General features: G+C 42.0%; 1 protein-coding gene across 1 annotated transcript in view; it reads right to left on the bottom strand.

The window, feature by feature from the left end:
• The window catches only part of LOC132830767 (plexin domain-containing protein 1-like), a 288265-nt gene that overhangs the window by 107861 nt on the left and 163792 nt on the right, over positions 1-16612 (bottom strand). Inside the window, exons 8-9 of the mRNA XM_060848606.1 lie at positions 6540-6635; positions 1057-1138 (exon numbers count right to left, since the gene is read on the bottom strand). Coding sequence (XP_060704589.1) covers positions 1057-1138; positions 6540-6635 — 178 coding nt within the window. The remainder of the gene's footprint in view (positions 1-1056; positions 1139-6539; positions 6636-16612) is intronic.

Here is a 16612-nt window from a genome sequence, read left to right as displayed (position 1 = left end):
TGGCCCAGACAGAAGGCTCAAGTCCCCACCCAGAGATTTGAGCTTATGCTGTGGGCCAACTGTGGTACAAGGACTACACTGTCAGAGGGGCCATCGTTCAGATGGGACACTCAAACAAATCCTCCCTAGCGGACGTTAAAGGTCCCATGAAACGATTCGATGAAATGCTGGCAAGTTCCACTCACGGCCTGGCCAACTTTCCCAATAACCACTGCCCCATTGCTGCAGCTTACTATGTGCAAGCTAGCTGCTGCATTTCTTGTGCTACAATCGCGACTAAACTTGGAAGTACTTAATTGGCTGCAAAGAGCTTTCAGATATTATCAGATTTTTGAATGGACCTCCCAAAGGGTAATGTTGATCACTCTCTCTCTGCGGCTGTAATGGTGTATTCTGTGACGCTGATGCACTCTGTATGGTACGACCTGCCTGTGCAGCACACAAAACAACACTTTTCACTGGACATGGGACAAAAAGAGTTCTAAAATGGTGAAATATGATCCTTTGTTTCTTCCTCTTTTACACAAATCGGGCAAAGTGTCCCCAAGGAAAGCCTTCTGGAGCTGTCCACTGGGTCTTTTCAGACTGGTTACCAGGCCAATGAGTCTAGATGATTGAAACCCATTAAATGAAGAAAATCAAAAGTGGATGCTGTAAGTCAGAAACAAAAATAGGGAATAAACTCAGCAGGTCTAGTAGCATCTGTGCAGTGAAATCAGGGTTAACAGTTTTGTTCGAATGACTCATTAACTCTGATTTCTCTCCACACACGCTGCCAGACCTGTTGAGCTTTTCCAGCAATCTCTGTTTCTGTTTTCCATTGATTGAAGGGCAGATGGTAGCGCCCAGTGACTTCACAGATGACTCTGACTGAAAGAGGCCCAAATTGAGTATCGTTCTTTGAGCATCAAGTGATTCAAAGATTATTTTTCTCGAAATGGGCAATACTTTTCTCATTGGAAGATGAGATGTTGGCCATGTGTCCTGTAGAGAAAGTGCTCTTCCTAAGTGCTGTTTGGGTTTGAAGTGAGCTGTACGCACATCAGGTCACCTTACCTCTGAAGAACACCACACCAGCTGCAGTTAAATCGAATCTCAGCGTTGACACACGCATTACAACTCAAGTGCTGCAGACACACTGTGAGACAAAGAGAGGAAACGATGGTCTGAATTCAGTGAATTATTGGAGAAAGCAGTGAGAATGGTTACAGAATCCCTGGAATTAATTACAGCAATTTAATAATCAAAAGGAAACTGCCCAAAACCAGCCTGAAATCATTAAACGACTGAGTTAGAGAGAGCTTCAAAAACATCAGCTTCTTCCGCTATCGAGCTTTGATGCAAAAAAGCTTTCATAAATGAGGTGAAACATTCTCCAGCTTAATGTCAGTAGAATTTAAGCTAAACACTTTGGCTGATTCCCTGCAAATTTCCATTTCTTTAGCCTTGACTTCATCAAGCTCTTGGCTGCCACCTTAAATTGAATTTTGTTCCCATTAGCAACAGCATTTCTTTCAGCCACTCAGATGTGTGCCTCCTCCATTGCAGCCAATACGGAGTCTATGCTTTTGCCATTCTGAGGACTGCCATGTCAAGTACACATTGACAAGGAACAGAAGTAGACCGATCGGCCCATCAATCTGATTGCCCCCATTTAATAAAGGTAAACAAGGCGGGGAGGGGAGGGGGGGGGTTGGTGGGGGTTGGTGGGGGGTGGGGTGGTGGGGATGGCGGTGATAGCCTAGCTGCCGGTAATGTTCTGGAGACCTGGGTTTGAATCCTGCCATGGCTGACGATGGAACTTGAATTCAATAAATATCTGGAATTAGTGATCTAGTGATAACCCTAAAACCATTGTTGATCATTGGGAAAAAAAAATCCATTGGTTTCACTAATACTCTTTAGGAGAGGAGTCTTGCTGTCCTTACCTAGTCTGGACTGCACATGACTCCAGACCCACAACAGTATAGTTGAGACTGAACTGCTTTCTGGGCAATCAGGGCTGTGTAATAAACATTGGCCTGGCCAGTCACACCCACATCCCATGAATGAATACAAGATAGTCACCATAGTCCCAGAGGGCTGCTCTCTCATTGGTGAAAAACAAGAGATAGCTGGTGGTGAGGGTCATCATGCCTCAGGCAAGGGGAGAGAAATTGAGAAGGAGAGGTAAACCCACAATGTTGATGTCACTCTGCATCACAAACCATCCAACCAGCAAACTGAATTTGATTGATCTGAATGTAACTTCAAATCCATATTCCCACCTACCCCTGATAACCTCCCACCCCCCCCCCTCGCCTCATTTCCAAGAATCTACCTACCTCCACCCTAAAGTGATGGAGGACTCCACGTTCATTATATTTTCAGGAATAGAGTTCTCATCACTCTCTGTGAGAGAGAGAGAGAGAGAGCGAGAGCGAGAGCGAGAGAGAGAGAGAGAGAGAGAGAGAATGAGAGAGAGAGAAAACAGCTTTCCTTTTTGGCTTGCACCCTCCATTAACCTTTTCCCTTATACAGTTCAATTTTATGCTCCATTACATTGCCTTTGTGAATCTTTCCCTGGCGTGCATGAATTGACACACTGTACCCCACTGATCTGAAACAGTTGTAAGCCTCTGTACACTTGCTGCGCCCACTTCACCAAATCATTTGATTTGATTTGAATTGATTTGATTTGATTTAACTATTGTCACATGTACAGAGATACAGTGAAAAGTATTGTTTTCTGTACTATAGAGGCAAATCATAGCTTGGTACCTTTGTCCTTCCATTCCAATATTGGTGGCTATTCCTTACCTCATATACCCTGACCCATTGGCCTCTCTATACCAAATACCCCCATTGATCCCCCATTTCCAATAGCCTCCTGGAAACCTTTCTCTTCCACTATAAAATGTGGCGCAGTTCAAAAACCCCCTTTATGCAAGGAATGTTACAGGGAAATTAAACACTTTGTCTGAATGAATCATGGGAATACACATCAGCGGACCTCACTGGTGAACAAGTATCATTGTGTGCATGTTTGATCAGGACAACAGGAGTCATAAGGACAAGATGTGGGAAGCGTTAGATAACTGGAGCTAGAAAGCTCACTCTCACATTCTGTTTACTCCAAGTTCTGAAGGAATAAAGTCAAAAGGGTCTGTTGTAGATTTTGAACGTTAGTTTTTAAGCATTTTTACTTACAGCTGCATCTAGAGGAAACACTACAATTAATAAAACAAGATTCGTCATAATGGACTGACCACAATCCCACCAGCAGTTCCATTTCAAGAGTAAAACAAGAAATGTCATATTGGTCTGGAGTGAGTCTGCTTCCCAGCACTCTCACCCAGTTACAGTCTGTACTGTTAGGAGACTAGATGAGGGGGCGGAAGAAATAGCCACTTTAAATAAACACTTCTCTCACAAAAACAAACAGTAACGATTAATACTAGGAAATTCTCTTAAAAATGCAAACATTTTGGATTGAGAGAAAAGTCCAGCATGTGACTCATAGGAAAACTACATTCTGTTACACATTTCTGTCACCTAATCAGCCAACAGAGCAAAGGTTTTGCAAAGTTACTCCCTGCACCTGAATGTAAGTCAAGTGCACTCATATCTTCCACACCACACCACAAATCCAACACCTATTGCTTATATGTCCCAGTCCCAGAGCCTAAGGAATCCATCATATTGTTCATAATATTCAATTATCTCCAGCTTTGTTTAGCTTTTGGAATTCTCTGGCCTCTTGCTGTCCACACATTCACTGGCTCTAAAGGTGTCAATCAATGCTGTTCTATCTGAGAGTCTGTTCCACTGATATACAATGCCAGAAACAAATCTTTCTATTCCCAAATTGCCTTATTTAACACTGGATCATTTAATGTACAATTTCTGTGCTCACAGAATACCAATTGCAGATGCACAGTCAGCATCACCTCTGCTTCACTGCACGCTATCAGTGCATCCAGCTGGCTAGCCTGAGAAGGGATCAGCACACTGATTTACCGAGTCCAAATCTGGAGCTGTCACAGTAAAGCTGATAGACTCCCGACACGCGCATGCATAAACGCATGCACACACACACACACGCACACACCCCAACACCCCCACCTCCACCCCCCAAAGTCAGGCAGACAGTTGTTGGACACACCTTGCAGACATACTGGAAATACAAAGAGCCCACGGCTGATTACAAACAATGATGGACACAGCTACAATGAAAAGTAGGGAAATCGTATAGAACTTGAACACTTCAACTACAAGGCCTAAATGGCAGTTACGCCAGGGTTGGGAAATAATTCTGGACACCATAAGATATAGGGGCAGAAGTAGGCCATGTGGCCCACCAAGTCTGCATCACATTTAGAGTCATAGAGTTGTACAGCATGGGAACTGGCCCTTCGGTCCAACTCGTCCATGCTGACGAAATATCCTAGTCTAGTCCCAATTACCAGCATTTGTCCCCTATCCCTTTCCATCCTTCTTACCTGTCCAGGTGCCTTTTAAATGTTTCATTGTACCAGCCTCTACCACTTCCTCTATCAGCTCATTCCACATATCCACCACCCTCTGCTTTAAAATATTATCCTACGGGTCCTTATTAAATCTTTTTCCTTCCAGCTTATACTTATGCCCGCTAGTTGAGGACTCCCCTAGCTTGGGAAAAAGACCTAGACTAATCATCCTATCCATGCCCCTCATGACTTATTAAGCGTCTATAAGGTCACCCCTCAGCCTCCGACTCTCCAGGGAAAATAGCCCCAGCCTAATAAGATCGTGACTGATCTGGCAAAGCTTTATTTTCTGCTTTGTTCTATTTTTGGTCATCTCGTTTTGGTTTTAAAAACTTTCCCAATCTGCTATCTTACCACTAATCTGTGTCATTTGCATTTTTTTCTTTCAATTTGATACAATCCTTCAGTTCCTTTGTTAACCCTGCTCAGTTGAGACTGTTTCTGGTATTCTTCCTCACAGGGATGTGTCTTTGTTAGGAGCCCTGAGTTATTTTCTGATACTGGCCTTTTCTGCTGAACTCTTTTCTCTCATAATGGGAATAAACCACAATTTGACAAGTCATCGAACTTCCCATCTGGAAATTCCAAATGATTCCTCTGCCTGAACTGGCCTGCATCAAGGGGCTTGTGAGGAATGATTTCAGACTATTTCAGAAATTCCCATCTTCTGTTATTTTCCTCTATCCAATCCCACTCTCTTTTGTACCAGGAAACTTTTCATCATTTAATCTCTCCTGTCCTCTACATTAATGCTGACTTTCCCTTATGTTCTTCCTTCTCTCTCCCCCACCCCCACCCCTGCTTTTTTTGTTTTCATGACAGATTTCCAGCATCTGCATGATTTTTCATTTGTCCAAAGCACCAGCAAATTTTCTACCATACATTTGGCTGGATTTAAGTTGGGAGGACAATGAACTTCCTGAAGAAGTGACAGATTGGGGATACAATTACGATGTTTAAAAGACATTCAGATAAGTACATGAATAAAAAATGTTTGGAGGCCAGGAGCAGGCAGGTAGGACTAGTCTAGCTTGGGATTATGTTTGGCGTGGGCTGTCTCCGTGCTCTATGACAATGTGCTAAATAGGTATGCTATAAGAATGATGTTCTTCAACTTGAAAGGGTTCAGAAAAGATTTACAAGGATGTTGCTGAGCTTGGACGGTTTGAGTATAGGGAGAGGCTAAATAAGGTGGGATATTTTCCCTGGAGCGTCGGAAGCTGAAGGGTGACTTTATAGAGGTTTATAAAATCATGAGGGGCATGGATAATGTGAATAACCAAGCACTCTTTCCCAGGGTGGGGAAGTCCAAAATTAGAGGGCAGGGGTTTAAGGTGAGAGTGGAAAGATTTAGATTACGATAGATTAGATTCCCTACAGCATGGAAACAGGCCATTTAGCCCAACATGTCTACACTGACCCTCCGAAGAGTAACCCACCCAGACCCATTCCCTGCCTTACATTTACCCCTGATAATGCACCTAACACTATGAGCAATTTAGCAATTCACCTGTCCTGCACATCTATGGATTTAAAAGGGACTTTTTCACACAGAGGGTGGTATGTGCATGGAATGAGCTGCCAGATGAAGTGGTGGAGTCTGGTACAATTACAATATTTAGAAGGTATCTGGATGGGTATATGAATAGGAAGGGTTAAGAGAGATATGGGCCAAATGCTGGCAAACGGAACTCAATTGATTTAGGATTTCTGACCGGCATGGACGAGTTGGACCGAAGGGTCTGATTCTGTTCTTTACAACTCTATGACTCTGACAGTACCGAGTCCCCACTTCCTCTTCACTTCTGTGACCTTGTTCTAACCTAAACATTTGTTTAATTGTGACCGTGTCAGCTATTGAAGGTGATAAGAATACAATATTTTGTCAGGGACTAATCAGAGCAACAAGGATCGCTCCCAACAAATAGCAGAGGGAGGTCAGTCATGGGAGCAGAGTGAATACAAAATGTGACCCCCCGACCCCTAAAGCAAATGCACAAAAGCTCAAACTCTGTAAAAGTCACAACTTACTGGAAACAGGAGTGAACTCCAAAGCTGTGCTGTTGCTGATCTTTGTCATGTCTATTTCCACCCTGTGATATTCATAAATCATTCTTCTCTGACCATCTGAAAATTAAAAAAACAATGCAATATTACACAAACATTGGCCAGCAGACTGCAAGAGATTTAATCGTAAACTCACATCCCAGTACCCACTATAGTGCTTCACAGTACTCATACTGGGAATCAGTTAGCTCAGTTGGCTGGATGACTGGTTCAAAATGCAAAGTGATACTAATAGTATGGGTTCAATTCACGTGAGCTGGGGTTACCATGACAGGCTCACCTTCTCCCCTCTCCCCCTGAAGTGAGCCTCCAGGAAAACTACCATCATTTGTCACTTTTTCTCTCTGTCTATGATAACTTTACCTTTATTTTGCATTTTTGAGCCCAAAAGATTTGAGTCTATAACTTAAATCCATTCACCTTTTATTCCATTTTTAAAATAAATTTAAATAAATCAGATTCTATCAATCTGTTTTAGGCATTTTTTTTACATACAAACAATTTAAACCCTTCAATTAGATTTCAGCTTAAAGCTGACTCTCACATATCTGATTTCAATTTGCGAATTCAACTATTCTCCAATAGTTCACTAAGTACTCGAGTAATGTTCATTGTCCATTTTACTACATTACTGTAACATATTATGTCTAGCTTCAATGAGCAGTGTTCTCTTTGAAATCCTTGTCCTTCTGTTTAGTTCCTGATTTTGTTGTACGAACAGTTAACAAAATATGTTTCTTATTGTTGACTGCTCTCACTGTAAAATATTTTTTTTAATATTCATTGCTCAAAGGTCTCCATCTAGCTTCCTAAAGCAATTTCAAAACTGTGGTTTTCTGTACTTTAAAAATAGCATGATCTTGGATGTTAAAGTATAAATACCACGGAACTGTTTTGAAGGAGAGCAGGGAGTACTTTCTGGTATCTGGTCAATGTTGAACCAGCTTGAATACGTCACTCTGGTTATTATCACATTTTTTATGAAGTTTGTGTCACACAAATTGGCTGCCATGCTTCCCACATTATAACAATGGCATCACATCCACAAATATTGACACCTTCCACCACTAACACACAACAGCAAGCTCATTGTTGTGTATCACCTCCAAGATGCACTGTACAAATTAACAAAAGATCTTCAGACACCACTTTCAAACACACCGTCACTTCAGTACAGAAGGGTAAGGGCAGCAGATGTGTGGGAATACCACCCCCTTCAAGTTCCCCTCCAAGCCACTCACCATCCTGACTTGGAAATTTATTATTGTATCTTCACCGTTGCTGGGTCAAAATCCTGGAACTCCCTCACTAACTGCATTGTGGATCGACACATGGGTGGCATGATGGCCTAGTGGTTAGCACTGCTGCCTCACGGTGTCCAGGGAGGTAAGTTCAGTTCTAGCCTTGGCTTACTGTCTGTGTGGAGTTTGCAAATTCTCCCTGCACCCAAGTGGGTTCCCTCTGGATGCTCCAGTTTCCTCCCACAATCCAAAGATGCGCAGATCAGGTGGATTGGCCATGGGCAATGCAAGGTTACAGAGATTAGATAGGGGGTTTAGTCTGGGTGGGATGATCTTAGGAGGAGTGGTATTGCAATTGATGGGCCAAATGGCCTGCTTCTTCACTGCAGAGATTCCATACTCATGGACAGCAGTGGTTGAAGAAGGCAGTTACCACCACCATGGACAGCAAATAAGTGTTGGCCGAGCCAAACCCTCAAAAGCATTTACTTGAATATAAAGTGTGTTGGAACCACATTATGTTGTGAAAGAAGTCATATAATCACCACTTCATCCTTTTATGCTGATGGTGAGTGATCATTTATACAGTCTATTTTCATCTATAATTATCCTCAAATCTCCTGATCTCTCCAGTGAATACTTTACTCAAAGGTCTAACTTTCATTTATCCTGAGTAATAAGTACTGTGAAGTTTTGCTGTGACAGAGAGAACTTGGCAATAGAAACGTGTAAAGGGTTAACACTTAATTATATATTATAAAGCTATGTCAGTGATAGAATGTATGATCACATGATAATAGAGATGCTGAAGAGAAAAACAACAATCTGGTGCTAAGTCTGAAGTGTATACAGTGTTGCATAGTCAAGTGTAGTTTAATGTGAACAAACAGTTACATTGAAAAGACCTTTGTCTTCAGCAACCTCTCTACAGTAATATAATGCACCCAAGCTCCTTCAGAGTCGCCCGCACAACAACAGGGAATGCATTATTTAAACATTTTAATGAGGAACTAGACAGATGGAGAAGGATCTGGAGGAGAATTGAAGCTCATCAAGATAGCTGGAGATTTGTAAAGTATATGAACGAAGCATCTCTTTTCAACTTGTGCCATAAATATTCACTGGCAAAGGATAAAATAATGATGAAAATGATTGTTATACCCTGTGTCAATTAATACTTCGTAATCGCACCATAACAAACATAATTTACTTGCTATGTTTCAAGTCTCTACTGTGGAAATTAAAGCAGGAATTGCTGCTGGTGCATTGACTGGTTGATACCTCAGCTGGATTGTTGCAAGTAGAAAGGCATAAATACAAAGTTTTTTTAAACTAACAATTCAGCACGGTGGCACAGTGGTTAGCACTGCTGCCTCACAGCACCAGAGACCTGGGTTCAGTTCCCGACTCAGGCGACTGACTGTGTGGCGTTTGCACATTCTCCCCGTGTCTGTGTGGGTTTCCTCTGGGTGCTCCGGTTTCCTCCCACAGTCCAAAGACATGCAGGTCAGGTGAATTGGCCACGCTAGATTGCCTGTAGTGTTGGGTGAAGGGGTAAATGTAGGGGAATGGGTGGGTTGCGCTACGGCGGGTCGGTGTGGACTTGTTGGGCCGGGGGGCCTGTTTCCACACTGCAAGTAATCTAATCTAATTCACTACCAGCTTGTAAGAAGGGAGTACATGCTGCCTGCCTTATTTTAGGCTTTGATGTGCGTTTAGGAGGATAGGTACAGGAGTAGGCCATTCAGCTTACCAAGTTAGATCCACCATTCAGTATGACCTTCCAGCTGATTACCCACTTCCATGACTTTCTCCCCATGCTAACCCCAAATTTTCCCCATGCTTCTTTCTATCGTTGACACATTTATAAATAGCAATCTCTACTTTCAACATTCTCAGTCCTTGAGGTTCCATAAATCTCTGGGTTAAAGAATTACAAAGATTCACAATCCTTTGAGTCAAAATATTTCTCCTGATCTTGGTCATATGTGTCATCCTCCTTATTTTTAAATTCTAGACTCCCCAGCCAAGGGAACATCTGACCTGCGTCTACCCTGTCTATCCCATTTTGTCTGTTTGTATGAGGTCACCTCTCATTCTTCAAAACTTGAGAGAATGCTGACTCAATTTCTCTAATCCCTTCAGCAGACAGTCTCTCCATCCTGGGGACAAGTCTGGTCAACCTCTGTTGCACTCCCGCTATGTGAGTTTTGAGAAGGTTTGTAGCTCAGGTTGTGGTTCTGGATGTAGGCTTGCTCGCTGAGCTGGAAGAAACCCAAACATATAAATAGAAAGAGGAATCATCAGCAGTGTTTCATTCGGAGGCTCACTGAAGATGTTACCTAGTATGGTGATGAAACCTCTGAAAATGAACCTTCCAGTTCAGCGAGCAAACCTACATCCACTCCCTCTATGGTAATGCTATCCTTCATAAGGTAAGGGACAAAACTGCACACATTATTCCAGGTGTGGTCTAACCAAAGCTCTACACAATTGAAGGAAGATTTTGCTATGCCAGCACTCCTATCATCTTGAAATAAAGCTAATTAGCCTTCTGAATTGCCTACTGCATTAACACATTAGCCTTCAGTTACTTGTTGATGAGAATACCTTGGTTCCTTTGTACATCTACATTTGCTAACCACTTATCAAATACTGTGCACGTCTGTTCCTCATTCGAACGTGGATAACCTTTAATTCTTCTACATTATGTTCTATCTTCTTTCCACTTGTTAATTCTGCCCAAATGTCCATAAAGATGATGTAAAATACAGATTGCTAACTTGGCCAAACAGTAAGGCATGCTGGGCGCATTGGCCAAGTAAAACCCTGAAGCCACAAATCCTAGACATCAGGCACAGTGCCATCACAGCAGCCAGGTACTAATTAGATTAGATTCCCTACAGAATGGAAATAGGCCATTTGGCCTAACAAGTCCACACCAACCCTCCGAAGAGTAACCAACTCAATTTCCCTACCCTATATTTACCCCTGACCAATGCACCTAGCACTACGGGGCAATTTAGCATGGCCATTCACCTAACCTACACATCTTTGAATTGTGGGAGGAAATTGGAGCACCTGGAGGAGACCCACGCAGACACGGGGAGAATGTGCAAACTCCACACAGACAGTCGCCCAAGGCAGGAATCAAATCCGAGTCCTTGGTACTGTGATGCATCAGTGCTAACCACTGAGCCACCATGCCACCCTAGGCATGCTGCCTAATGGCATTAGCATAACATAAAAGGCAACAGTTACCATGGACAGACATATCCCAACAACGTATCCACCAAACAAAGGAGGACACAGACAGATAGCCATCAGGCCCTGCTACACAAAGAAACAAACAGTAGCATCCGAATGATTGACAGTGCTTCAAAGTGAGACTCCCTAACTGGCCAGAACTATAGAAAGTTCCAGAAAACCATCCAAAAAATATAAAAACAGAGAGAGAGAAAGCAGCTTCGCAGACCGAGGGTTAGAGAGAGAGAGAGAGAGAGAAACAGCTTAAATCTACAAGAGACTGCATAAATATTGTAAGCAGAAGGGGCCAAAGAAAATCAGAGATGGTATGTTTAGCATTAAAAGTTAATGTAACTTTTTTCTTAATAAAATTGGGAGTGTTTTACATCTGTTCGTCATAGTTGGACCACTTTGGTATTGTAGAACACCTGAGCAAATTCATTCATAACATTCTGGTCAGAGTTGTCTAATTTGTTTAAGAAGGAAGTAGATAATAACGTTATACATTTGCCTCTCAGCACACATTCCCACCTAGCTTGGTGTCATCTTTGGATTTGGAAACAGTACATTTGATTGCCACATCTAATTAAAAAAAATTAAGCTATTTTCTTAATCAACCAGTCCATGGGTAGATACTTTACCACTGTACCACAACAGGGCTTGCTGGGTTGCAACATTGATTTTATTTTCCTAATCACCCTATTCAGAGATGTTATTGCGCTTCTTTGTAGCAGGTAACCTTCTCGTCCAGGAAAAGGGACACTACCTCTGCACCATAACAGGGTCCCTATGGCGGCCATATCTACATTATCTCCTGTCCCACAACCTTAAAGTTTGCTAACTGAGTTGTGTTAGCAAATTGAGTGTTGTGCCTGATTGCCAGCCTATTGTCTTAAGAAATTTTAATGGATGGACTCTCCAAGTCAACTCCGTTACCAGAGTGCATTTGCCAACCAATCAGCACTCTCCTCTCCTGCAATAGAAATGTTGGTTTTCTCTTTGAACTGGTATTTTTTGCGAATCACCCTGATGAGTACAAGATGAAAAGCTTTTGAAGAAATTGTTCCAATCTCATTCTAGAAATACATTGCTTTCACTACTTTAGCTGCTTGGTTTCTCTCTCTCTCTCTATCCCCAGGTCTGCGAAGCTGCTTTCTCTCTCTCTGTTTTTATATTTTTTGGATGGTTTTCTGGAACCTTCTATAGTTCTGGCCAGTTAGGGAGTCTCACTTTGAAGCACTGTCAATCATTCGGATGCTACTGTTTGTTTCTTTGTGTAGCAGGATCTGATAGATCATTCGAATCTATCATTAGAATCACTTTGCTTTGCTGCACTATCTTTAATCTCTACATTCTTCCAGCTGCACACTCCAAGAACTACTACTATCAGGAACTCTGATGGTAACCCCTTAAGGCTTGCATTCTTTGTTATTCTTTAACTCTATCATGATTCCAGTGCTTGCTTGATGACCCTTGCTGAAGCTTTTTTAATCTACTGTTATAATCCTGTCATTTAATAATTACTTTATTCAATGAAGTTCTATGGACATAGAGAGTCAGAAAGATGTGCAGCATGGAAACAGACCCTTGGGTCCCTACCTGTCCATGTCGACCAGGTATCCGAAATTAACCTCGTCCCATTTGGCCCATATCCTTCTAAACCCTCTCTATTCACATACCTATCCAAATGCCTTTTAAGGATTGTAATTGTACTAGCCTCCGCCACCTCCTCTAGCAGCTCATTTCATACATGCACCACCCTGTGCGTGAAAAGGTTGTCCCTTAGGTCCTTTTTAAATCTTTCCTCTTTCATCTTAAACGTTTGACAAGGCCAACATTTGTTACTCATCCCTAACTTCCATCCTTTCTCAATTTCACTGTTTGTAGGGACGCTATATCCTGGAATATCTCTTCCCCCAATGTAGGTTTATTTGCTCGGCAGGTTTCAATGGCGGCTAACGTGTGAAATTGCACAACTGTCAGGTAGTCATTAAAATAAAAAAAAATTAGCTCATAGTTATTTGTGTTTTTATATTTTCCCTTTTAATGTAATTGAAGAATTAAGCATTCATCACAAACCATCAATAGAAACTGCCCTGACCTTGCACTTCATAAATATGTTTAGCGGCTGAGAAATAAAGATTTGCTCTCCAAATTATTTTTTGCTTCAGACAGTCAGGAACAGATGTATGCTGCTAATCTTTTTAGATTAGCTGACCTGTTGTCACTAATTTTCTCACCTTTAAATACGCACAGTGTCAGGCTTGGCACAGCAGGTAGCTCTCTTGCCTGGTCAGAGTGTTGTGAGTTCAGATCCTACTCTAAGGGGATGAAGACATCATCTAGCCTGACACTTCAACAAGTGAGGAAATGTTGGAGAGCTGTAGCTCAGATGGGATGCATAATCAAGGCACTGTCCGTGGGCTTAAGTAATATAAAATATTTCATCATTTGAACAAAAGTAGGAATCCTTCCATAGAGTCTTGGCAAATATTTATTCCTTAATCAACAACTCCAAACAGATTATCTGCTTATAATCACATCTTAGGGAGCTAGTAATATGCAAAGCAGTTGTTAAATTTCTGACATTGCCTGATAAATTCAAAAGTAAGTTATTGTAAAATACTTTGAGATAGAGTCATAGACTCCTACAGTATGGAGATAAGCCCTTTGGCCCAAACTGGTCCATGCTGCCCAAACTGTCTGTCCACGCTAACTCCATTACCTTGCATTTGGCCCATATCCTTCTAATCCTTCCCTATCCATGTATTTGTCCAAATGGCTGTTCAATGTTGTTAATATACCTGCCTGAAAAGATGATACGTAAATGAAGGTCTTAGGGAAGTGATCCATGAACACGAGAGCTTGTTGTGTAAGAACTGTGTCTTTTTACGTTTTGCATCTTTGAAAACTGTGGACTATAATGAGAGAGTATGATGTTTAAAATAGAGATTGACTAGCAGGACTGTATAATTTCACAGCAAGGACTTCTATATCTATTGTGAATTTCTGCATATACAGACAATTAGGAGGCAAGGAGTTGTTCACAAATGATATTGATGGTTGGTCAGCTAACTGAGCAGGTTGGTACTAGTAACAAGTTACAGAGACACAGAGAGAGGGGAGAGAGAGTGGGGGGGGGGGAGAGAGAGAGAGAGAGAGAGAGAGAGAGAGAGAGAGAGAGAGAGAGAGAGAGAGAGAGCCAGAGAGAGAGAGAGAGAGAGAGAGGAGTGGGGGTGGGGGGAGGGGAGAGAGAGAGAGAGAGAGGGGAAGAGAGAGAGGTGGTGGGGGGGGGGGGGGGGAGAGAGAGAGAGAGAGAGAGAGAGAGAGAGAGAGAGAGGAAGAGAGCCAGAGAGAGGATGAGAGAAAGACTCAAAAGGGTGTGCAGTTATTCTCCCCAGCAAAAGCTGCCTGCTCTCTGCAGTTAAAAAAAACAGTTTGAACTTGAAGAAAACGTTTCCTCATGCAGTTGCTGGGAGCTGTGACTTTTGAATAGATACATCAGAGATAGAGTAATAGAGATGTACAGCACTGAAACAGACCCTTCGGTCCAACTCGTCCATGCCGACCAGATATCCCAACCTAATCTAGTCCCACCTGCCAGCACTTGGCCCAGAGCCCTCTAACCCTTTCCTATTCATACATCCAACCAAATGCCTTTTAAATGTTGCAATTGTACTAGCTTCCACTACTTCCTCTGGCAACACATTCTATACACAGACCATGCTCTGTATGAAAACGTTGCCCCTTAGCCCTCTTCTATACTTTTCCCCTCTCACCCTAAACCTATGCCCTCCAGTTCTGGACTCCCCCATCCCAGGGAAAAGACTTTGTCTATTTATCCTATCCATGCCCCTCATGATTTTATAAACCTCTATTTGGTCACCCCTCAGCCTCCGATGCTCCAGGGAAAACAGTCCCAGCCTATTCAGCCTCTCCCTACAGCTCCAATCCTCCAATCCTGGCAACATCCTTGTAAATCTTTTCAATTTTCATAACTTCTTGCCAATAGGAAGGAGACCAGAATTGCACACAATATTCCAAAAGTGGCCTTTCCAAATGAATCGGTTGATCTGTACTTGTTAGAAATCAGAGGAAGCTTCCATATATAAATATATAAAAATTGAATGTCAAGTCCTGGCTAGAAGAATGATCATCTCAAGAACAGAATTGGAAAGCAAAGTTCACTGAACTAACCTTCCAGTGTTTCCACCTTCTCCAGCAATCTAGTTTCCGTGTGTGTGTTTGCGTGTGCGCAGCTCTGGTTAGCAGTCTTATTTACTAATAGTTTCTATCTTCCGGAATAGAGTGGTGCTGGAAAAGCACAGCAGTTCAGGCAGCATCCAAGGAGCAGGAAAATCGACATTTCGGGCAAAAGCCCTTCATCAGGAATACAGCCTGTATTCCTGATGAAGGGCTTTTGTCCGAAACGTCGATTTTCCTGCTCCTCGGATGCTGCCTGAACTGCTGTGCTTTTCCAGCACCACTCCATTCTGGAATCTGGTTTCCAGCAACTGCAGTCATTGTTTTTACCGAATAGATTCTCTCTGTTTACTTGTAGCTGTAGTCTAATTGCTTCTAATAAATAATTAAATTTTATTTAGTATAGAAACACAGTCCATGTTTCCTCTCAATCTTAGTCTGAAAGTTGGGTAAATTGGTGTATTCTGGGTACCTTAGGAAAATACATTAACATTTGGCACAATTCTGGAAATAGTGGGGATCGATCTACAGCACGTACCTGAGTGTGTCTTAATAGTTGATATATGAGCAAAGAGACTATTACACATTATGTATTAATTAAATAGAGTTTTATTGATAACTTTTTACTGTAAGCATCATATATCTGAGATGAGTAGTCTCAGTTTGATAAGAATGGATCCACAAAACAAAGTTCAGGCCAAAAGTAATAATAATTAGCCAACTCAACTCAACAGATTGGTATATAACTGTCTCATTTCCCAATGTATTAAAGTTCGTTCCTTTGAGACTGCTGCTTGGACAGAGCAGAAAGAACATTACTCTGTGCTTATTCCTGAGTTGGGTTTGCTTGACATGGGACCTGAAGGAGAAGGTTTCTCACAGCACGACACTGATATCACATTTTTGACAGGCACCGGAATTATTACATGATGATAAAAACGCAGGGAAACTGAACTGACAAAATGCAATCTCAGGGGCATTTCCTCATTTTAAACTGACTAATTAAATAGTCAAACCTGCAACTACACACATTTCCCACTAGCCAGAACTTCACCAGTTGCCAATCTGCATGTGTATTAATTAAATATTAATGGTTAATTTTCTAAAGGAAGAGAGTTGTTTGTAGGAATATCTAAGTATTCAACTGGTAAAATGTATCCACTGATGAATACCTACACACACCCACACAGACTGCAAACAGCAAAATATGTGTGTGGAAAATACAGGCATCTTAATAAAAAATGCAAGCAATGCCTGTTCCCTGGATGTCTATAGTTCACAGGTTTCACTGTACACTCCCTGTTGGCGCAGGAGATCCATTAACTTTCCAGTTCAAATGTCACACAC

This window comes from Hemiscyllium ocellatum, chromosome 32 (genome assembly GCF_020745735.1).
Source record: "Hemiscyllium ocellatum isolate sHemOce1 chromosome 32, sHemOce1.pat.X.cur, whole genome shotgun sequence".
Taxonomy (NCBI): domain Eukaryota; kingdom Metazoa; phylum Chordata; class Chondrichthyes; order Orectolobiformes; family Hemiscylliidae; genus Hemiscyllium; species Hemiscyllium ocellatum.
This window is presented reverse-complemented; position numbering and strand designations above follow the sequence as displayed.